At 32.0% G+C, this 24,816-nt stretch overlaps 1 protein-coding gene across 15 annotated transcripts in view; it reads left to right on the top strand.

Moving 5' to 3' along the window:
• CEP170 (centrosomal protein 170) overlaps positions 1 to 24,816 on the top strand; it is a 174,279-nt gene that overhangs the window by 118,449 nt on the left and 31,014 nt on the right. For 12 of the 15 annotated variants that reach the window (XM_031968531.1, XM_031968532.1, XM_031968535.1 and 9 more), the window contains 4 exons: positions 4,574 to 4,723; positions 8,282 to 8,408; positions 10,422 to 12,266; positions 23,298 to 23,532. In XM_031968531.1, the coding sequence (XP_031824391.1) occupies positions 4,574 to 4,723; positions 8,282 to 8,408; positions 10,422 to 12,266; positions 23,298 to 23,532 (2,357 nt within the window). The remainder of the gene's footprint in view (positions 1 to 4,573; positions 4,724 to 8,281; positions 8,409 to 10,421; positions 12,267 to 23,297; positions 23,533 to 24,816) is intronic. The other 3 variants (XM_023502042.2, XM_031968536.1, XM_023502038.2) reach the window with 2 other exon arrangements.

Here is a 24,816-nt window from a genome sequence, read left to right as displayed (position 1 = left end):
CCTTCTTAAAAGAAAATATAGGAAATCCAAAGCTATGTAGAAAAGAGAGGTAAAGTAATAGGAGAGGCAAAATGAAGGGAAGAGAAAAGCCAGTCTTTAGCTTATGAAACTTTTAAAAGGAACATGATTCCTTAGTTTTTTAAACTTGTAATTCAACATTTTCTTGATAATTTAGTGCCATTGTAAGCATGAGTTTTTGTACTATCTTTTGATTTCCTGAGATCTAAAGACTTTGCCCCTGTGTAATGAATATATCCTGAATTCTATGCTTATTTAAGTTGTTATTTCTGCCTTACAGTTTTTGTTTTGTTTTGTTTTTCTTGTCTCCTTTCTTGTCAGTTATATTACACTTCATTACTGTCGATATGAGTGTCCGTATCCTCATATTATATCAGATTTTTTGGACTCACTCAGCATAAGGCCTAGACCTCTGAAAATTTTAGGTTTCTAGGGGATGTGGACTCACATTCTACATAAACATAGATCCTAGATTATCAAAAGAAAAAGAAAAAAAATGAGATAGAATCACCAAAGTCAGTGGAATAGAGGAAATGGATCCATTCAATTGTAATCTTTAGGATTTATTTAAATAACAAGAATACTTTTCAAATGATTTTCACCTTAAGTATATGTTATAATAATTCCAAATCATAATCATTAGATACTTTTTGGTTAAAAATTATTTCATTTATCTTCATAACATCACTATATCATAGGTATCAGTACTTGCATTATTGTTCTCTTTTGACAGATGAGAAAATTGGAAGTCATGAAAGTAGCCAGGCTAAGATGAACCCAGTCTTATAACTTCAGTGTTTTTTTGACCATTGCTGTCTTTAAGATTAATTATTTATGGAAATATAAATTGATAATTCTATTAAACTCCATATTTTATATTGGGACCAAATCAAATACATATTAAAAATTAAAATGAGATGGCGTAATGCAATGGAAAATATCTTACATTTGGAGTCAGAAGTTCCAGTTTCCGATAAATAATTATGTAATTACTTCTATTACTCTAAGTAAGCCATTTAATCTCTCTAAGTTTCCAACATTTGTAAGTGGAAGAGATTATACTAAATGATATGATATCTGAGGTTCCTTCTTAATCCATTCTCAAATAGATCTTTAATCATATTCGTATGGGTGTCCCAGTGATGCCAATTGCAATCCTTCCATACCTTTTCATTCTTTGCAGTTCTTGTCCATTTCTATGATGAATTTACCAGGGGGAATAAAAAGGTATGTGGTATAGCGAGGAAATAGTGACTACTCAATACATTTGTAGCTTTCCTAGATGTTTTTTGACATTGTAGAATAGCAATGGAACATATAGTGTCTCTTGGTTATCTCCAAATCAATCCTTCCCTTCTTTTTTGTATATAATTTCAGAAGCTTCATTAAATGTATTTTTAATTTCCTTTAACATGTATTATTCATTGATCACTACTTATGTGAATACATAGTTATCATATTTGTTCAAGAACTTTACTAAAAATACTGTGGAGGATTAAAATATGAGTAAAATGTAAAATATGAGTAAAATTTTCCTCCTCATTTGTAAGCTCTCAGGGAGTTCTTTCTCAATGTTAACTCAAAAAATCTTACATTGTAATTAAAGTTACATTTTATATCTGCACTTAAATTTTATATTTTAATCTTTGCACCATTTTAAGCTGTAATTAGCAAAGATAGTAGGTGGAATTGTGGATATGACAGACTAGATCTAGAGTCAGAAAAACCTGAGTTCAAAGCCTTTTCTAGACATTCACTAGCTACATGACCCTAGGAAAATCACTTAGCCTCTTTCTGCCCTAGTTTCCTCATCTGTAAAATAATAATAGCAACTTTTTCCTAGGGATTTTGTGAGAATCAAATGAAATAATATTTGTAATGACTTCACAAAATGTAAAGCACTCTATAAATGCTAGCTGCTCTGTTGCTATACTTGGGAAACATTGCACTTCATCAAAAGCACCAGCCATACAGCCCAGCTCAGAGTTTAAAACCCTAATAGGTAAATATGGGAAGAAAGTATTGCCTTCTTAGTTATCAACTTCACTTTGGGAGCATACAGATAAAACGTGTTTTTTTAATATAGCTCATAGGTTTGTTAATAACCCAGTGTACTAAATACTACTTAGATGCATTACTTTAAACTTCATTGTCTCCTCTTTCCATTATGCTGAGATTTGATAAATAGTTCCATATTCTGTGATTTTATCCATTTCAAATTATATTTTTTCCTTTGCTTTAATGAACTAATCATTTTAATAAATCAGAAAACAAAGTAGAATAAATGGAAACCTAGAATTGTTTTATTTTTCTTCAAAGTACTATGGAAAGTAGGGAGCAGAAGTATACAAAACAAACCTAGGGGAGATGAGTGGGAAATGAATCAGTCATTTTAAAGGCATTTTGGTGTAGAGTAAGTAGACCTCTGGAGATCTGACTTCTATTGTTTTCTTTGCCATTAATTCATTTTTGTGACATTGGACAAATTACTTGTCTTATTAATTCTTATTTTCCTTAGCTGTAAAATTTTGAAAGATAATCAGATTCATAGGCAGAGGTAGAAGAGACTTCATTCATATAACATCTAGGCAAAATTCTTATCCAAATCATGAATTTATCTGATAATCTTAACTAAATCTAATTATATACAACCTGGGCTTTTGAAGACTTTTAGTGCTGAAGATGTCTTCCCCCCCTGAGACATTCTGTTCTATTTTTAGACAGAAATAATTGTCAGGGAAGTTTATCTTATTTTGAGTTAGAATCTGTCTCACTTTAAACCTCTACTCATTAGTTTTAGTTCTGTTCAAGCAAAACATTATTACTCTTCTACAAAACAACTTTTTAAAAAATTATTATTATTATAGTTTTTTATTTACAAAACTTATGCATAGGTAATTTTTCAACATTGACTCTTGCAAAACCTTTTGTTCCAAATTTTACCCTCTTTCCTCCCATCCCCTCCCCTAGATGGCAGGTAGTCCAATACATGTTAAATATGCATAACAACCTTTTAATAATTTTTAGACAGCTCCCATAAATCTTTTAATCTCTTTTTAGATTAATATCTCTTAATAGTTTAATGTAATCTTCAAAAAGCAAGGTTTTGTTTCCCTGATTTACTAGTTGCTTCTTTGAGAAGCTTCAGTCTGTTAATTTTCTTTCTAAAATGTGGAACTCACTATGTGTCCTAAGACAGAATATCATGATTCAGCGTAAAGTGTACTTTACTTTAAGTGTATTTCATTTGAATACTAGACTCTGGTTAGAAGAAATTAAAATCATATTAGCTACTTTTATTATAACACAATTCATTTTGAACTTATAATCAATCCATTAGACTGCTTTCAATGAAACAGTTTGTCTGTCCCATAAGACACTGCACTTTCCCCCAATTTAATTTCATCTTGTTAGCTTCTACCTATCATTCCAGTTTGTTGAGGGTGTTTTGGTTTTGTTTTGATTTTTTTTTTTTTTTTTTTTTGGAAGATGGGGTGGGAGGAGGAGTACTAATTGTTATCATTGTATCAGCTAATTCTCTTAATTTTTTGTCATGTGCAAACTTGATAAACCTGCAGCTTTCACCTAGCACATTGATACATTGATAGCGTCAAGCAAAGAAATCAACAGCATTCCTCAAGAGACTTCCTTTTAGCTTGACCTAAGTTTATAGGTACTCTTATAATCTAGAATCAGTTCCAACTTCTAACTTAACTGTTCAGTTATCTATACTACATTTACCCATCTCATCCACAAGAATATCTTAGGGAAAATTATCAAATGCCCTTCTGAAATCTAAATATGCTAGATATATTATATCCCTAGCATTCTCTTTACCTAATAACCTACTAAGCTCATCTTTGTGACATAATCAATTTACTGTAAAATACTATAAAATACTGTTCCTAATGGTAATGGTATTTCAGTACTTTACTCTCCAACCAGTGAATTAGATGTCATAGATTTTAGACAAAATTTCCTCCCTTTTAATAGTAACAAAGTGGAAAGCAGTAACTATTGGAAAAACTCAAATAGTTTTGATGATTAAAATTATCGAGTTGGTGATAGAATTAACTCAGGACAGTTACATTTCATAGATATTAACAAACTACATATTAAGTTTTAATTTTATAATTTGAGACATTTATTGAATTAATTTTGTATTTATGTTTGTAATAATCTTATTTAACTGTCATAAATAAGAGGGAAAGGAAAGAATAAATTCTTCTTTGGTCAGATTTTCTTATTTTTCTGTAAATGTTGGGAAATATTTTGAAGAGACTTTAATTTTAATGCTTAGATATATCTTCTTGTACCTGACCAAATTAATCTTTTCAAATAAATTTTCTGACATGCACTTACAGACAGGATTTATTTATATCATTTAAAAGACATAATTCTTATTCCTAAAATGAGCTTGTTGATTTTATTTTTCTCTTTTAGGTTGGTTTATTTGAAAAGTGGCCTTCTATACAGTTAATATTGCCATCCATTCTGTAATCTCATGCTTAGGCATTCCTTTTTAATCTATATAATAATTGGTTTCATTTCACAGGTCTTTGGAGTAGATGACGGTCAGGATTATAATAGGCCTGTTATCAATGAAAACCAGAAAGATTTAATAAAAGATTGGGCTCTGAATTCTGCTGCAGTAGTAACAGAAGAAAAAAAAACACTGATTCCATCTGGATTTCTTGATTCTGAGGTAGAATTCTGTTCCTGATGATTAACTCTTTCTCTGTGTAAAAACATGTATTTCTCCCCCCCCCCCCCTCAAATTTTTTTTTTTTAATTTTGAGTGATTAGGAAGTTTTTTGTAAAACAACATTTATACATCTAGTTTTTACAAGATTTTTGGCATGTACTTTTAGATTGTGCAGTTTTGCTGTTCAATACTTTTTTCAATTGAGATGGATTAAAGTGAAATTAATTTAATAAAGATTTTTGAGCAATAATAATGTTACTAATAACTGGGGCTTTTAGATTTCTTTAAAGTTTATAAAGAACTTTACATATATATTGCTTCATTTAATCCTCCCACAGATGAATAGACATTTTTATCCCTACTTTATAGTGGAGAAAAAAAATGAGATTCAAAGATATTATGACTTACTCAAAGTCACACAGCTAAGTGAGTATGAGAGGTAGAATATGAACTTAGCTCATTCCACAGCAGTACTCTTTCATTTACTGTGCTCACCATGACACTAGGTATTAAGGGGAAAAAAATTTTTTTTTCTTAAAAATAATAAACTGAGACTACTCTGCCTTCTGGGAAGTGATTGTGTACTTGGAAATATCAAACTTAAAATCACATATAGAAAAGTGTGGCATAGATCAGAGATCTCATGTGGGGATCTGGCTATCCAAGCTCTCATTTGACTTGACTCTGTGATTGTCAAGAAGTCATTGGCCCTCTCAAAACCTATTTCCACATCTTTAATAGCTTTAGTAGCTAAGAACACAGGTGACAGAATTTGCCAACTCTGACATTACTTCTGTGACTTGGAGCAAATCCCTGAACCTTTATGGACCTAAAGTTCTTCATCTGAAAAACAAGGGAGTTGAACTTGACAACCTCTAGGTCCTTTCCTGCTTTAAATCAATGATTCTAGGAGTTGATTATCTTTGTTTCTCCTCCCCCTCCCCCCAAGCTCTCATTCAGTAAGTTTTTTGACCACAGGAACAACCATAAAGTGCTTACTAGTGAGGTATATCACACACGTGCACACACAACACAACACAACACACACACACACACACACACACACACACACCCTCACAGATCCACATAGCAAGAGTGCTAAGAGATTCACATAGCAAGAGTGAGTTTAGTGTCCTCTAAGTTTAAGTCAGAGAAGATGCCTTGAGGGGAAAAGTGTTAATATAGTCCTATCATGAGGGACATATGAAAAAAAAATTATAGATTGTCTGTTCCTCAGAAGTCATTAAAGACAAAAATAGATCAGTTGATATATTTATGTTGTAATAGTATGTGAAAACCTAGGACTCTGCACTTATATTGACTAATAAATTTACTTATATCTGTTATAGACAAAGTATCTGCTGTGACGGAAAATTGATGTTAATGTCTTTGCCTTAGAACACTTGTTTCATGAGTATGTTATTCTATGAAAGTGTCTATAAGAAAACAATATATTTTTATATATTTTTAACCTATCCTTAACTTGTTTGTTTGTGGGTAGGTTGCATATGTGTTGTCCTTTTTTTTCCTTTTTTTTTTTTTTTTTTTTTAATAGCTGCTTTTTGAAAAGTGAATTGATTGTTTTCATCTGGTCATTGTGGGAGCCATAGTGAGCCTTATAGAACAACAAGCTGCATGCTTATGCTTGCTCCATGGAACAAACTGGTTTCAGTATTCAAGATTGTGTACTAAGATATCTGTAACAAAATATTACAGCACTGTGATTTAAGAAATAGCAAGGTTTTTGTTCAGATTATATGGACCAAGTCAATGAATCTAAATATTGCTCAGTGAATGTTTATACATTTTGAAGGATGCTAGATTGATACTTTGTTTAGTTCTCATTATACCTTCTATAGATAAAATAGTGATAGTGACATCTTTACTTTCAATGGCATTTTAAATGCTTTCAAGGCTATAATGTCTTATTAAAAAGCAAAGTTTAAACTTTCTCCAGAAATTGTGATTTTAGAGAAATTGTGGTTTATATATTTTTTTAAAAACAGGATTTATAAACTTTTTCTTTTAATGTTTTATTTTCAATTCAAAATGATTTTCATCATTTTAGTTTCATTGATTGCATCTCTTTATATTTTTACATCCCATCATCTTTTGTTAGCAGAAACCCATTTAAGAAAATAGGTATACGTTAAACAGATATAAAGTAATTTATAAATTTTTCAAAATAAGGTCTTAATTATAACTTTATATTGTCCAGGAAGCATTTTAATTCATATATTCAAAAAGCATTGATTACTAGGCTTTCAGATTAAGTTCATAATATTTTTCATTCAAACTAAGGTTATTGTTCACACATTTAACAAGTAATGTACACTAGCGATCTCAAGAATGATAAGCCATTTTAGGGACTAAATTCCATTTAATTCAGATCTCATTGGGCAACAAGGTGTTCCAGTAGAGCATTTACCAGAGGGTCAGATATGAAGGATTTATCCTAGGCCAAATGCAGCCTCCTTCTCTACCCCTTGAAATTTCCCAAGAGTTTTACTTGATGATGGAAAATTTCTTGCTACTACTGTTCTATTCTTTTACTTAATTAATCACTTATTAAATACCTTTTATGTACAAGATCCAAACATCCAATGGGATCCTGAAATAGCCTGGTCTGGAGTATACAAAATTCTTCCCATCAATCAAACAACAAGCATTATTTAATACCTGTAGTGTACCACCACCTTCTATGTTAAGTAGTGGAAGTAGAAGAGACAAAAATAAAAGAACCCTTGCCCTGAAGGAGCTTATTTTCTAATAGCAGGAACATTTAAGAATGTATTAAAAATAAATACAAGGTCATTTGGCAAGAGAAGGGAATTAGGAAAGTTCTAATAATTGTTGGTTTTAATTCAGAGCCATTCAAAAATTATTTTGTGCCAGTGACCTTACCTAACATCCTAGGAAGTTTTAAACTTAAATTCTTATATTTCAAGAACAATGCGGATTTTAAATAACAAATAAAAATATATACTACATTTCAAAAGATTCAGACTTTTCATTCAGGTAGCAGTACTAAATCAGGTCATCATTTCTGGGGATTTTGTTTTTTGGTTTTTGTTTTGTTTTTGTTTTTTGTTTTTTTTAACCATCTCTTAAGTCTTATTCTAGGTCTCATTGTGTTGTAAAGGTGAGTGATCTTGGGTTACAAGGCAGTGCCAACAGAACAGAAGTTCTACCATGGTCTGTCAAACTCAGAAGGCTTTAAGTACATAACCAGTAATTTTAAAAGAATCACATTTCTGATCAACAAATAATGGCTTCCTCTCCACATCCCCTTTTACAGCAACTCATAAGGATTATTTACTAAAGAGTTGCAGTCTGCATTGGTGAAAGGACTTACCCTTACCAGTGAAACCACAGATCTTGGAAATACTGAAGTCAAGGGAATTGGGGAGGAATTAAAACTACTAAGATCACTGTTAGTTTCTGATGATTACTGTTATGTAAATGTATGTAAATATATATAATGTGAATATAGTTGAATTTTAGATTTTAAAAAATCCATTGATTTAATAAAAATAAAATATTTATTTCCTTTTATAGGAAGGTACCACTTCATCTGGAAATAAGAGATGGGTTTCACAGTGGGCTAGTTTAGCTGCTAATCATACAAGACATGACCAAGAAGACAGGACGGTGGAGTTGTCTGCATCTGCACCTATAGAAAATGGTATTTTAAAGTTTTCATAAATGACAGTTTTTATATTAAAAATTAGATTATCACAGATTCATGTTAATGCTGACACCAAATTTGTCAATTCATTTTCAATATTAGGGAAATATTAGTAAAACATTCTATCTCTAAATGATGAAATAGAATTTTCTTCAATCATTGAGAAAAATTGCTACTTAATCAGTTGGCAAAAGAATCTAAAAATAATTAAAAGCTGTCAGGTTCTCTCAAATATACATCCCTGAATCGTAGTTCATTTCCTTTTATTCTCTTCTCAGAAGAAATGAAAAATAAGGCTCTGTGTCATAGAGAAAAGATGTATTTGTAGTTGGAAACTTGAATTCTATTTCCAGTTGGTAGTCAAAAACTTGAATTCTATTCCCAACTTCAGAACTCACTGAATCAATGATCTTAAGCAAATCACTTAAAATTGAGCCTCATCTTCCTCACCTGTAGACTTTGCAAATTTATTTGAAGAATGGAAGATTCTTCCATGGTACAATGGAATGTAAATGATACATTTTCCAATTTACAGTCCAGGAAGTGAATGGCAGAATAGTTAAATTAATTGACCCAATAATTAATTATAAAATTATTAGATATTAACTAAGAAAAATAAAATTTCATCATTTTTTGAAAACGATTTCATTAACATCTTATTTGTATCATACTAAGAGATTTACTAAACTGATAATTAATTAAAATGACGAAATTTATTTATTAAACAAATATTTGAATGCTTACAGAATAGCTAGCCTATATTTCACACTTTAAGCTTTTCAAAATACAACTCTGAGAGGTCGATAACATTATTGTTATTCTCATTTTACAAATGAAAAAACTGAAGCTGACATATGTCAAGTGATTGCCCCAGAGTCAAGTGTACCAATAAGGTATATTTCAGAACATCACTAAGTGCTTTCTGTGGAGGATACAAAAATAAATAATATGAATCTCTGACCACAGAGATTATCACAAAGAATGGATAACATATATGTATAAAAATTAAGCCTAAGATCATTAATTTAAAGCTGAAAAGACATCTCAAAGGCCATCTAGTACATCTCTCTCGTTTTTTATATGATAAAGATGATTATACAGGTAGTAAATGGCAGAGATAAGATTTCCACCAGGATCTTTTAATGCCCCATATAATGTACTTTCCATTCTCCACATTCTCTCTCTCTCTCTTTTCAAAGTTTCAGAAGTGGATTTCAAATCTGGGTCATATGTCCATGTACAGTTTCAAGGTTGCCCTCTTATCTTCTGTGTCACATAGTCCTGCACAGTAATAATACATGATACTCTATGATTAAATGTTACAGAGAGGACAATATAAATAATAAATGCCTTAGGGAGACATCACTGTGAATTGTAGAAAAATTTTTCCTGTAATAGGAGAAATGTACCCTATGTAATTTAAATGCTGAAATCTTGACCTACTTTGTCTAGTCTAATTCCCTCCCCCTTAATAACATGCCAGTCCCCAAATCTTGTGGAATCCAGATTCATTTTATGCAGAATATTTTGCTCAGTGTCAGTTTTTCCCATGCTCACCTATGGTAAACTGTAAGTGAAACCTCTGAAGCAAATTTTGTTTGTACAAAGGCTTACTAAACTTCCCTTCACTAAAACAGAATAGAAAAGTACATTAACACATGTGTCTACATGCATATGTGTGCCCATGCATGTACAAACGTGTACATTTCTATCTCATTGGGATTTTACTTTTTTAATTTATGCATTAAAACCTATTCATACATCTCAAATCTGCATGATTTTTGTTGAAAATGTAGTTTGCCTAAGATCATGTAGCCTTGAAAAAACCAGTGTTGGTACTAGATCCAAGGTTTTAGTTCCCTTATATTCTTTCTATAGCAGAAAGCTGCCTCTCCTTATGTGCTTTAAAACTTCTTTTCTGCCTATTTACCAATAATTGCCTATATTGTCATTATGTGTAATTTCTTACAGAGATGTTTCTGTTAAGTTCATTTTATTTTTAATCTGTAGATACTGACATCAGTGAGTCTGCAATTTCTGTGAGAAGCACTGGATCAACCACTTCCTTGACTAGCCAGGGGGAGAGAAAAAGAAGGACTCTTCCTCAACTTCCAAATGAAGATAAGTCTACTGAAAGTAGCAGAGCAAAGGTTCTACCTTTGAGGTCAGAGATAGGTGAGAAACAAGACACAGAACTTCAGGAGAAGGAAGCCCCAACACAAACATCCCCAAAAGAGCGGCAAGATGCTGACAGAGTTCTAGGGAAAATGAACAGAACTGTAAATGGTCAGACTCTGAAAAGTGTTGGAGACACCAAAACCCTATTTCATCTGAACACTTGTGCTCCTGGGAAAGAGAAAAGTGAAACTGACAGAGAAGCCTCTTTGGTAAAGCAAGCATTGGCCAAAATTCAAGAACAGGAGCAAAAGGACCAGGCACAGTGGACACCCACTAAATTAGCTTCCTCAAAACACGCTCCAGGTCAAGGAGAGAAGGGGAAGGAGGAACCTGTTAGACAGGGGACTCATGTACTAGAAAAAGCCCTGGGCCAGCCTACCAATAAAGGAGAAAGAGTAGTACAAAGTGAAGGCAAGAGAAGAAAGCCTGAAGAAATTCTAAAAAGTCAAACTTCAAAAGGACCAGGAGGAGACAAGAAGGAATCTGCAAAGTCCTTAGTGAGACAGGGAAGCTTTACTATTGAAAAACCTAGCACAAACATACCTATAGAACTTATTCCTCACATTAACAAACAAACTGCATCTACTCCTCCTTCTTTTGCATTAACATCTGTAAGCAGCAGAATACGAGAGAGAAGTGACTCGGTAGATACTGATTCTAGTATGGATACAACTCTCATTTTAAAAGATACAGAAGCAGTAATGGCTTTTCTTGAAGCTAAGTTGAGAGATGAGAACAAAACTGATGAAGGCCCAGATACTCCAAGTTATAATCGAGATAATTCTATTTCACCTGAATCAGATGTAGATACAGCTAGTACAATCAGTTTGGTTACTGGAGACACAGAAAGAAAAACAACCCAAAAACGAAGAAGTTTGACTAGTCTTTATAAAGATAGATGTTCCACAAGCTCTCCTTCCAAAGATGTTGCAAGATCATCATCTTCAAGTACTAGAGAAAAAGTTGAAAAGAAAACAAAAAGTCGTTCCACTGATATTGGGTCAAGAGCAGAAGGTCGTAAACTTGTTCAGTCAAGTGGAAGAATAAGACAGCCTTCAGTTGATTTAACAGATGATGATCAAACCTCTAGTGTACCTCATTCTGCTATTTCTGATATTATGTCATCTGATCAGGAAACTTACTCTAATAAATCTCATGGAAGGGCTCCATTTACCACAACAGATGAACATACACATTCCAAACTAGATGGCTCCAAAATATCTAAATCTAAGACTTCTCCTGTTGCAACTGGTTCATCTAGTAAATCAACTACTCTTCCAAGACCACGGCCTACCAGGACTTCTCTCTTACGAAGAGCACGACTTGGTGAAGCTTCAGACAGTGAACTTGCTGATGCTGACAAAGCATCTGTTGCTTCTGAGGTGTCCACAACCAGTTCTACATCAAAACCTCCAACAGGAAGACGAAATATCTCAAGAATTGACTTACTGGCTCAGCCTCGTAGAACAAGACTTGGTTCATTATCAGCCCGAAGTGACTCTGAAGCAACTATATCTAGAAGTAGTGCCTCTTCACGTACTCAAGAATCCATTGTTAGAAGTGGTGCAAGATTAAACCCATCTGATAAATTTTCTCCCAGAATTCGAGCTAATAGTATTTCTCGACTCTCTGACTCCAAAATCAGAAGTATGACTTCAACACATAGTTCTCCTTCAGGTAAATTTCATCCATTCTTTTTACAGTATATAATATTTTTTCCATGTGTTCTTCTTTCCCCATAAAAGAAATTACTTAACTTGATTTTTTGAAGTGTTTTACATATGAGGTCAAATTGAGCAGAAATTATTTTTTAATCTTTCATTGTTTTGTTTATCTCAGTAAACTGTAATCTAATACATTGTCCTCATTGTACAAATGAGGAAATTGAGGCATTTTTAAAAGTACCTAAATGTAAAACAGTTATTGATAGTTCAATAATATTTTTGAATTCATTTTAGAGAATTTGCATAAAAAATGTGATTGGTAAGAGATTTGAATTTACATTGACACCCCCCACAAATTAAGTTATGAATAATTTATATAAGTTATGTGTTGAGAACTGATTTATATTATTAAGAAGAATGATTTTGCCTTTAGAATATTCACATAGCTTGTTAATGCAGAATGGATTCTCTTTTATTTTTCATCTAAAATGAATAATAGGCATTTTCTAGAAATGAATGACTCATTCTGTTCCAAAATATTTAGATATATTTTTTTCATAAATCATAAAACTGTCATTAATTTATTTTATTATTATTTTGATGACTATATTCTTTGATGACTATTTTGATGACTGTGACAGATAAAGCTTATCTATATAACTAACCAATTTACTTGAGTGGTACTTCCCTGTCATCCCAGGATGAGAAAGAGTCAGAAAAAGAGATGGATGATTTACTAAACACTTAGATGCCAGGTAACAAAAAGAAGAGTAGATGGGGTACAGAGAGCAAGACTGTGGTGTAGAATAGTTTGGAGATAGAATTGACATGTTATATATCACATGTGGTTTTTTTTCCCCCTTGATCCTATTTAGTTTTCTTAATCCTGAAAAACAAATAACTTTATCACTAAGAAAGTGGTACCTTCCTTTATGAAATTTTCATAATCTCCCAGATAAAATTCTTAGTCTTTTTCTTCATATCCAGAGTTGATGCTACAAACAGGATTAAAAAAATGTGATTGTGAAATAATGTGGCTGTTTTGTGGCTGGCTTCTGAAATACCTATATTTTCTGGTCACATTTCATAGACTACTACTTTTGGGGGAGAAAATTAGCCATTATTGCAAAATTGAATAAAAATTTGTGTCCATGAAAATTAAATGTTAAAGGAAATGAGGATGCCTGCTATCACTAATGTCACAAGATTACTTGGAAGCTCAGAAGCATCACAAAATGTTATTTTTATACTTCTGTGTAATTTTCTACACATAGGCTCTTTGTAATGGTGTCATCAGTGATCTGTGATGGCAGTAACAGTTGTAGGAAGTGGTAGTTCATTGCCATCTTCGTCATTGTTTTTATTCTTTCAACTAATCTAATGTTCTTTTTTTTTATATATCTTATGCATTGATTGGAGCCTACTTTGTGGATTTTAAAATTCTTGAATATATAGACTCATAATGATAAACATATTTTTATGGGGACATATCCAATGGCTTTGCCTCTTTGATTTATGCTACTGCTCAGAAAGAACCATTACATTTTAGCCATATCTCATCTGGATATTTATTTTGCTGCTCTGCTTTTAGTCTTCCTACTTTAGTCTGTCATATAATAGAACATTATCCATCCCTAACATTATCACACAAAGAGAATCTCTTTTCAAATCACTATACCTGGCAGACTTTACTTTAGTATTCAATATTGTGAATATTTATAATGCATTTAAATGTTAATATGAGCTAATTATAAAATTAGTAAACCAGCTATGATTCAAAAGTAGGTATAGTTAGATATATCTGTTATTCATATCTTGCTTACTGTTCTTTAATTCTGATAATTATATTGCTCATTTTTTACACCTTTGTACATTATTGGCTATTGAAAAATTTCATTAATTTTCAAGTGATTTTTCAGCTAAAGAATTTCTTTGGTTGAATATAGGGATTTCTCAGGGGACACTCCTACAATCCATTAGTTTTCTTCAAGTCTAATCTCAAAACATAACAATAGCCATAATCCTAGAAGTTTTAAACTGGGAGGATACTTAGAAAATATTCAGTTCAATAATTTAAATCATAAAGACTTATAGAGGATGACTTCCCTGATTGAAATCATATAACTTAAAGACAAGAGCTAGAACACAAACCTTGGTGCCTTGACTTCCCAGTTTTGTGCTCTGCTACTGTACTATTATGTAATGGTAATATCGTAAGGCCTTTTATATATGCAGTCTTTCAGAAGACAGATGCCAAAAATCCTAGATTAATTCTTATTAACTATATTGTAAATTTAATATATTGTAAATAAATGTAATTTATTTCTTTTGCAACTTTTGGCACTAAGAGTTTGTTCGTTATTCTAAAAGAATTGAACTTAAAGTGACATTTTGACTGAGAAAATGAAATTAATGATTTTGCACATAATTGAGAAGAAATTTGATCATGAACTTTCTAATGATGGAGCACATGCTAAACAGTTTCCTTATCTTGTTTCTTGAAGGTGATACAGATGAAATCTTTGAAATCCTATGGCTTATCTATATATGATGGTTGTAGTTCTTTGAGTAACAAGGGAAAAATCAAAGTTTTTTGGCTTTTTTAACAGAACAGCAAAACTTTATTCAAATCAATATGAAATCAAAATAGGCTGATATAAGTAGATCTGGAAAACAGTGCCCATGGATATGTGATACTGCTACAAAGTTAGATATGTTTATTTAATTGCTTAGATCTCATGATCAATACTTGGATCATTATTATTTCACTACTATTTGTCAGTGTGGGTAGAAAAAGGAAAATTCTGACCTCTTTTGCTTCTTTACTTTGTTCTGATATAATTTGTTTTCTTTATCTAATAAGTATTTGCTGTTAAAAATCCCTTCAGTGATCCTTGGATTTCGAATTAGAGTGAATAATTGCTTCAGTGGTTTTTCATAAATTGATTATTATTACAAGATTGTTGAAGCTTATTCTTTTCCTTAAAACTTAGTGAATTTTTTTTTGACAAATTCCAAACCTTAAAGAGCACATTTTGGGGTATGCTAATATTGTATATTGATTTCTAAAACCTTATTTGTTTGATTATGCCCTTCAACTTCAAAGCTTCTGTAGAACTCAACATGTATTGTGTGAAGTGTATATATTTTGTCATTAGAATTATGAGATCAATTGTGGAGTATTTTTATTATTGTTAGTGTATAGTGTACCTCACATTTTTTGAAAAATATTTGTGTAGTCAGTAGATAGGAATTTATATTGAGGCCAAATGATTGTTAATTAGAAAAGAAATAAAAGTATTTTGTGATAATAAGCATGCATATATCTATAATAAAATAGCAATTTCTTTCCGATATTCTTTAGTTATGGCTCATTCCAAGTTTATATATTGAGTGTAATTGTATGACATTTGTTATAATGTTAAAAAAATATACCTATAATATTTTAAAAGTAAAATAAGCTACAGATAACAACTAAGAATAAATTTTGCAATAAGTTTGTAGTCTATAGTATTTAGTAAAGAGAAGACAGTAAACAGTAAGCTAAAAACAGTATTTTCAGTGCCTCTGAATTTCAACTTCATTGTCAATAAGATTTTAAAAGAAGTCTTTCAAAAGGTGCAAAGTTGTTATTTTCTTAAATTGTTTTAGCTAAGGACTATAAACCTCATGGAAGGGAAATGAACTTTATTCCCCAAACTTCGTAAATTGAAATCTTATTAGTATGTATGAAAATACATAATATTTTCAAAACTAGAGTACACTTTGAAATGTAAAAAGATTTCTTAAAAGAAAAAAAAAAAAAACAGTTGAATAATCATGGAGTACTTTAGGCATAATGGAAAGAGCCCTAGACTCACCATCTGCAGACTTCTAGCTCTGTTCCTCACTTGATTCTATGATCCTCATTTTCCTTATAAGTACAGTAAAGTTAGATTAGATGATTTCTAAGATCACTTTCAAGTCTGTTTTTCTATAAATGAGCTTAGAGAACCGAGGATAGAAATACCTATCTGTATTCTACTAGCCAGTTGTGTGACCTAGGGTAGGATATTTAACCTTTTAGTATTTCAATTTCCTCATCTGCAAAATGAAATTAAACTAAATGATCTTTATGTGGTTCTCCATCTCTAAAACTTTTTAGTTGGAAATTTCCTCTGAATCAGCTAGACATATTTAAGGGATAGACTTACCTTAGATCAAAACTGCACCTTAAGTAAGTCAAAAGTACAGAAAGAAAAAGGAGAACATTTCACAAATTCTTGAAAAATGGCAGGTAAAAGTGAGTTAAAAGTTTGAATGTTTGTTAATTCACCCTCATTTGTTTTTTAATTGCCTAATTTCTTTGTCCATTTTCAAACTTTTCCATTATTTTCACCTGTATTATATTTCTAATATATAATCCATGCCCAGGCTGATTTTATCCTTTCTATAAAGATTCTTGATAAATGATACAGAGACAATTTCAGATTTAATTTCTATAAAAATACATATATAAGCTCCCTGGTGGATTTTGGCCTGGGATAGTGACACTTTCACTGCTCAGCATCTAGCCTCATGGTAGTTGCTAATCTGCACAGAGGGTTCTTCACTGGGCAGTTCCGCAGATCAGGCCAGTGCCAATCAAGTCTGAATCATTTCCAGCCCAGGATGGGGGAGAACTTTCTCCCAGAGCACTCCTGTACCTCTCTGCTCTTTGCAATCCTTTATACCTATTCCTGCTTTGCAGGGGAAACTGGTAGCTTCCTTGCCCTGAAGGCAGAACCTAAAGGCTTTAAAAAATGAGGAAACTTGATAGCTATTATACAGAAAGAGAGCAGGTTTGCAAGCCCAAGGAGACTAATAGCAAACAGTCTCTAGACAATACCCCAAAGGGGAATGTTACCTGGCCCTCTTCATATAACACTCTCCTAGAAGAGACCATTAAAAGTCTTAAAAGAGAGTTAGAAGAAAAATGGGGAAAGGAAAGAGAAGCTATGCAAGAAAGTAACAACTTCCTGAAATGTGAATTGGAAAAGGTAAAGAATTCCCAGGAAGTGCAGGAAAACAGAATTTGTGAATTGGAAAAGGTAAAAAAATCCCAAGAAAGTAGGATTTCTGAATTGGAAAAGAGTTCCCCAGAAAGTAGGATTTGTGAATTGGAAAAAAAAAAATAACTCACAAAAAAAAAAAAAAAAATTAGTGAAATGGAAAAAAATTCCATAGAGCAAAACAAATCATTTAAAAACTCAATTGGACATATACAAAAAGAAGTAAAAAAAAAAAAAGCTAATGAAGAAAATAACTCATTAAAAATCAGAACTGAACAAATAGAAACCAATGATTCATTGAGAGCAAGAATCAGTCAAGCAGAACCAAAAAAATGATAAATTGGAAACAACCATGAAAGATCTACTTAGAAAAATGACAGACCTGGAAAATAGATCTAAGAGAGATAAGCTGAGGATTATTGGATTTCCAGAAATATTATTATTTATATAATATTATTATTAAAATAGTATTATTTTACAGGAAATCATCAAAGAGAACTGTCCAGATGTAATAGAATCAGAAGGTAAAATAGGCATTGAAAGAATTCATCGAACACCTTCTAAAAAAGACCTTAAAATAAAATACATGTATAGTATGCTGTCAGACAATTAGTAAACATTTATTAAATGCCTGCTATATACTATATTCTGCTATCCGTAGCTGGGAATACAAAAAAAAAAAAAAAAAAAAAAAAAAACTAAGTCAGTCCGTGCTCTCAAGGAGCTTTACCAACTAGTGCATCCTATTAGATCAGTAGAACACTTTTTGTTGCCATTTCCTTTGTTTCCAACTCTTCATAAAGCTACTCTGGGATTTCTTGATGTTGGAGTGGTTCGCCATTTCCTTTTCCAATAGATTAAGGCAGAGGCAGAGGTATCCAGAATCACAGCTAATGTCTAGGGCAGGAATTGAACTCAGGAAGATGAGTCCTCCTAACTCAAGGTCAAACACACTATCTATTTTGTCACCTTGCTGCTTTTAGTATAACTGTTAGTTAACTGCGATTTTTGATAAACCAGTACTCTTAATTTTTCCTAACTTGCTCTGAATAACAGTGATTTTTATTTTTGGACCATATCAGGGATATTTAATCATGAGTTATACTTTTCATATTCTTTTTTTTTTTCAATCCTCTATTTTTCTTCCTTTAATTACTAATATTAATCCTAATCTTCAGATATCTTAAAAATAAGAGCCCTTAAAAAACTTTTTTTTTAAATTAAAAACTGTTTGCTGATAGTCCCTACTCTGAAAAATATTATAGCTGTTACTAACCAAGGCTATCAGTCTCCCTAAGGAAAAAGTTACTGTTGTAGCTTTAGTGCTTGGAAGGGTTACTCTATTAGAGTAAAATTCATAATCCTTTCTTCATTTTAATAGCAAAAAAAAAAGTCTGTAAGAAGGGGAAAATTGTGAAAGTTATATATTTCTAAATGTCCTGGTTACTGATAGTTAAATTTTAAAATATATCCTAGTATTCTTCCCTCCCTCCCCCCCAAAAGAAGTCAGTTTATTAGCAAGCATTTATTAAATGCATTGTGCCAGGCCCTAGGGCTATAGATGTAAATATAAGACAGTTTTTTGCCCTCAAGAAGCTTGAATTGTAATAGAGGTATTTCAGACATATAAGAGGAAATTTTGTCTCATGATTAAGAAGTATTATCCTAAGAGGACAATTTTAGTTTAGGAAGTCAGATATTATGAGTGAAGCTGTAAAGCTGTAGAATGCATGACATAATATATATCCTTTGCAGTAACAATAGAAATATAGAATCATAAATAATCAGAACTAATCAAAAGATATAAGATGGAAGGTGGGTTAGAACAGAAAAATGCAGATTGAAGAATGTCCCTATTGAATGAATGCCTGACTTTCGATATAAGGTATGGGATTTGGGATAAAAAAGTGGGATGATTTGTTTTCTTACACATTTGACAGCCAACTGGAATAGCTCACCTTCAGGGCAGAGGCCCAGAACTCAATGAATTAATTCTACTGAGGAGTGAAGAGGTGGTTGAGATCAATCACAGACATAAAGTAAGCTCCTGCTATGTCCTTAGTATTATGTTAGGTCCTGGGTACAAAAGCAAGATTGAAATAGCACCTGTTTTCAAGGATCATATACTATTGGGGGAGAGAGCATTTATACATAAATATATATATATATATATATATTGTGAAGGAAATCAGGAAAGCCCTTATATAGGAGTGGCATTTGAACTGAACCTTAAAGGGAACTAGAATCAACAAGTATTTTCTGTAAATATTAATATTTATTAAATACCTACTGTGTATAAAATGCTGAGATGTAGGCCCTGAAGATACAAGCTATAGGTAAAACAATCCCTGCCTTCAAGAAGTTTACATTCAGAAGCAGCTAGGTGGTCTAATGGATAGAGCACCAGCCCTGAAGTCAGGAGGACCTGAGTTTAAATCTGTCCTCAGAAACTTAACACTTACTAGCTGTGTGACCCGAGTTCCTGACGTCAGACACTTCCTAGCTATGTGACCCCAATTGCCTCAGCAAAAAAAAAAAAAAAAAAAAAGTTCACATTCTATAGAAGACATTGTGGATGTGTAGAGCTATATAGTATTCCCACAAAATTGACATTAGGTTATCTGGGCTAGGACAAAAACAGCCTAGAGAATCTGAGTCTAGAAAAAACAATAGGGATTTCAGAAGATGGAGATGAAGTGGGTGTGCATTCCAGAAGCAGCAACAAGGGAAAATAAGAAGGATAAAGGCTACACAAAAGTATGGAGATGGATAATGGAGTACCTGTAGATGAGGAGCAGTAGAAAGGCTTATGTAATTAGTAAGTCATAATGTTCATGAAGGGGAAAAACATGTGATAAGGCTGATAAGTCTGATTGAGCTCATGTTTTAAGAATTTTGATTGCCTTATAGAGGAAGTTATGTGATAAAAAGCTGCTAAAATTTGGTAAATGGCATAGTAAATATACTCTTAAAAAAATCACTTTGGCTATCATATAAAAGATGGATTGAAGTGGGACAACTATTGCAGTAGTTAGGCCAAAGGTGATATGAGGCAGAGCTAGGGTAGTGGCTGTGTGGATGGAGAGGACAGATACATAATTTTGTAAATAGTTGAATATGTGTGTCAGGTGAGAGTAAGAACATTAAATATATAAAAGATATTGTATATTCAACTTGTCCTTTTTTCATATATGATAAATGGTATGTAGTACTATATTACTTATTTAGTGATTTAACAATTATCTTTTTATTTTAAATTTAATTATTTAATCTTCTTTTATTTCAGTTTTTAAAAATTGATGGCATCTCTTTCATTTCCTTGTTTAAAAAAATCACATTTTTAATGCAAGCTTTCTAAAAGTTTATTTCTCAGGATAATCTTATCTTAATTTGTTATATTCCATATAGTGATTTTTCCCCCCTTTTTAACATGAATTTATTACTGGGTTTTCTCTTTTGGTTTCTATATCCGCTATCAATTCTTAAAAATAAGAATTAAGTTTCATAATATTCATACTGATATGGACCTCTGATATGATCTGTGTGACTTTGGATAAGGAACTTAATGTTCTAAGTCTCACTTTTCTTTAGATGGTCTTCCAGGTCTAGAATTGTGACCATAGAAGCTTCTTCACAAGTTTGCAAACTATATCACATCCATGACTTAGTGGAGAAATCATAAGGAGTTGCCAAGTCTAATGATCAAGGAGTTGCCAAGTCCAGTGATAAAAGTCTAAATGACTTTACTAGAGTTATACAGCTAGTGACTAAAGTAGGATTTGAATCAAGGTCTTTCTGATTCCCAGGCCACTACTTTATTAATGATGCCCATTTTTGAAATGAAGTTCCATAATAGGAATGTAAAATACCATAACTTGCTCTTAAAGAGAGAAGTATAAGCAAATTAAAAAAAAAAAAACTGTGTTAAGTGCAACAGAAGGGTTCAGAGAAAATGATATGAAAAATATAAGACAAATTATTTACCTAGGGAAGGGAGTGTGTGTGTGTGTGTGTTGTGAACTCCTTTGGCAATGTAGTGAAATCTGTGGACTTTTCAAAATGTTTTAAATTCACAAAATGCATGTGATAATGAAGGAAACCAATTATTACATAGAAATAAACCTGTATTTTTTTTTCCCTTTTCAAATTCATAAATTCCCAGATATCTAGCCACAGATGCCTTTGGGATATGTGGGATCTCATATTAAGAAAATATTAATCTAGAGGAATCAAAGAAATCTGAATTGAAAAGATGATACTTGAGTTGAGTCTTTAAAGAAGGAAGGAACTTCAGCAGAAGGGTGTGGCTCAGCCTTCCTTATACATATGGAGAATAGTATGCACAAAGATGTAAAAAGGAAATGTAGAGGAAGGGAATCCTGGTTTGGTTAGAACATAGAGCTCACAAAGAGGAATAGTTTTAGAGGAAGTTGTTAAGGTGGGTAGTCTTTGAATGCCAGAATTAGTAATTTATACTTTATTTGATAGTGCAAAATTATTGAATGTTTTTTAATAGAGAAGAGACATAATTAAATCAATGTGCCCTGAAAGTGGGAAGCATTGGAAAGGATGAATTGAGAGGGAATAATCAAGAGAAATGTCTAATATGAGATGGTTGTTAATAGTCCAGGTGAAAAGTGCTTGGAGAAAAGAAGCAGTAAATCAGCCGAAATGAGTGTACTTTGTGGCATATCACTGAATTTGGGTTTTCATTTCTTCAGAGAATTTAGATAAGAATAAGATAGATCTGAAAATGTCATATCACTCTTGTATACAGCCTCTAACCCACCTTTAAACCTCCCCCCCCCCCCCCAAAAAAAAAAAAAAGAAAATAGTTAACCTTGGAAAAGAAGAGGAATTAGAATAATTCCAAAATTATGGCTAATAGACCTAAAAGCAATAGCTAAAAACAGGGCTCAACTAATAATAGGACAGTTAGAATTTATTTCAGGTAGATATATGCTACTAACCCTTACTACTGTAAAAAACCAGAAGATCATGGGATTTAGAATTGGAAAACAATTTAGAGATCATTTAGTTTAAGCCCCTCTCTTTTAGGCTCCTCATATAGTAATCCATAATCTGAGAAAAGGAGCTGTTCTGCAAGTAAATATTAGTAGTCTTCTCTATTCTTCATCTCTTCATAAATTACTACATTTGATTCTCATATTAACAGGAGTAATATCTTTGTTTTAATTGGGATTCTAGTTTTTCAGGTGCTTCAGCAATTCAATTTTTCCAAATGTGTCGCTGACCTTAAAACTAAGAAAATGATTACTACTTCTCTGACCCATTCATAGTATCTTGTGTCTTAAGTGGTTGTATAAACACCCTATACTGAGGCCTGTTCTTTGTAGATTTTTTGCCATTATCTATTTTCACCATTATTTCAGTGCCAGAAGAGCAGATTTGAACCAAAAAAAATCTTTTTTACCATAAATTGTTGTATTATTTACCCTGTTAAAAGATTTATTCCAACCATAGCATTACAGGATGTTGAGTGATGGAGGTAATGTTTTTCTGCCATAATTGCATAATTTCCACTGCTGGAATTATGCACATTTATATGCTGGGAAAAGAGGGTCATTATTGCCATCTCTATGTTGGAAGTCCTTGTAGCATGTGGAAATCTTTTCCCCATCTCTTTTTTGTCATCATTTTTTTATATCCATATTTTAATTCAAATGAGAAAATATATTTTATAATCAAATCATATAGCCTATCCTATTAGTGGAGCTTGCTTATTCATTATCAGTGGAATTTTTCATTTGAATGTCTATTCACTACTCTCCAAAAATCTTGTCTTTTAATTGTTGTTAATTGTTTTTCACTCACAGCAATGCAATATCTTTATCATTAAGGGCTAGTAGACAAAAGGTTATTGTAAGGTATGTGGATAATTATTACTGAAAATTGCGTTGTGTTTTCTGTCATGGTGTTTTTTTTAAATATCATGACTAATTTTCTTTAAATGATAACATAATAATTCTTTTTTAATGATTAAACAAATTTAGTAAATTCAAGATGGAGGCGCTTTCCTACTGATTATGCTTCCACCTCAGAAGATGAATTTGGATCAAACCGTAATTCACCTAAACATACCCGTCTGCGTACTTCTCCAGCCCTGAAAACCTCTCGAATGCCGAGCACTGGCGCAGCCACGCACACTAGCTCTTCATTCAAGCATCGAATAAAAGAGCAGGAAGACTACATTCGGGATTGGACTGCTCACCGAGAAGAAATAGCCAGGTTGGTTTTAATGAAACATCCTTTAAAAGCTAAAATTTAAATCCACCTTTATACCATGAAACGATAGGAACATTGTGATGATATTTGACAATGATAGAAAGATGTTACATTCACCAGAGAACTTAGTTTTGTTGATAATTTTATTCTTTATGTGGATTTTTTTTTTAACTGGAGTTGTTAATAAATGACTGAATTAATTAATATAACTTTCCAGCCATTTTTGATGTTTGTTCTGATGATGGTTAGTGTAATGTCCTCCCCCCAAAAAGCAATAGGGAACATTAATAGTAATAATAAATTGTATACTTAAATTAGTGACTAACTTACATAAGAAAGTATAGAGGTAGCTAAGCATTATCACTTTGTGGCATAATCAGTTTTGAGCTTGATGCATTTTCAGAAATAATGGTAGGAGTTCATTATCTACAATTAATCTAATATTTTATTTTCAGTAACCTCATCAAAAGTATTGATTCTGATCAGTAAAAAGTTAGATTAATTTATTATAAATTTTTGAAATATGTAAGTAAAGAGAAAATTGATGTCAACAGCATATAATTTTATAGAGTTTTCTAAGTAGAATGTTTTATTCATGAATTTTATGGTAGTTTAAGTATTTAAGAAAGGAAATACTCAAGCAGAATTGTAATGTGCATGGGTATTAAGTTTGAAAAGTTGTAAAAGGTCTTGAATCTTTAATAAAATATGTATTGGTTTTCAGTGTGACCTAAATATCTTAAGATATGTTTAAAAAATTTTTTTTATTTCTTTTTGTTATTTATAAATAGACCATTCATAGATTTTTTTTAAGATGGAAGGGAAAAGGACAAGGATAATTTTATATAAAATCTTAAAAGTTGGTATGATCTTAGAAATTTTCTAACAATCTTCTTCCCATTGCAAGAAAACCCCTTGCGAAACCCCTAATAAGATAATAGAAATCTATTAATACAACCCTTCTTGTGATGGGAAACACTTTAAAAGGTAGACCATAACATGATTGAGTAGTTTTAATTGTTAAAAGTACTTTCTTTATGAGGCAAAATCTGGCTCCTTATCCCTTCCATCTTTTGGCCCTAGTTCTTCCCTCTTGGTTCATACAAAATTAGTCTTCTCTAAAGAGATAAAAGGATTTGCTTAAGGTGACAGAGGTGACAAAACTACAATTTATGCCCATCTCCTCTAATTTTCTAGTCAGCACTATTTATGAGCAATATATTGGGGTAGTTAAGTAAATTCAGAACAACTTTAATAACAGTATACAAAGAATAATCTTTAGAGTCC

The sequence above is a fragment of the Sarcophilus harrisii genome, chromosome 4, assembly GCF_902635505.1.
Source record: "Sarcophilus harrisii chromosome 4, mSarHar1.11, whole genome shotgun sequence".
NCBI classification, from domain to species: domain Eukaryota; kingdom Metazoa; phylum Chordata; class Mammalia; order Dasyuromorphia; family Dasyuridae; genus Sarcophilus; species Sarcophilus harrisii.
The sequence above is the reverse complement of the archived record's forward strand: the minus strand, read 5'-3'. Positions and strand labels throughout refer to the sequence as shown.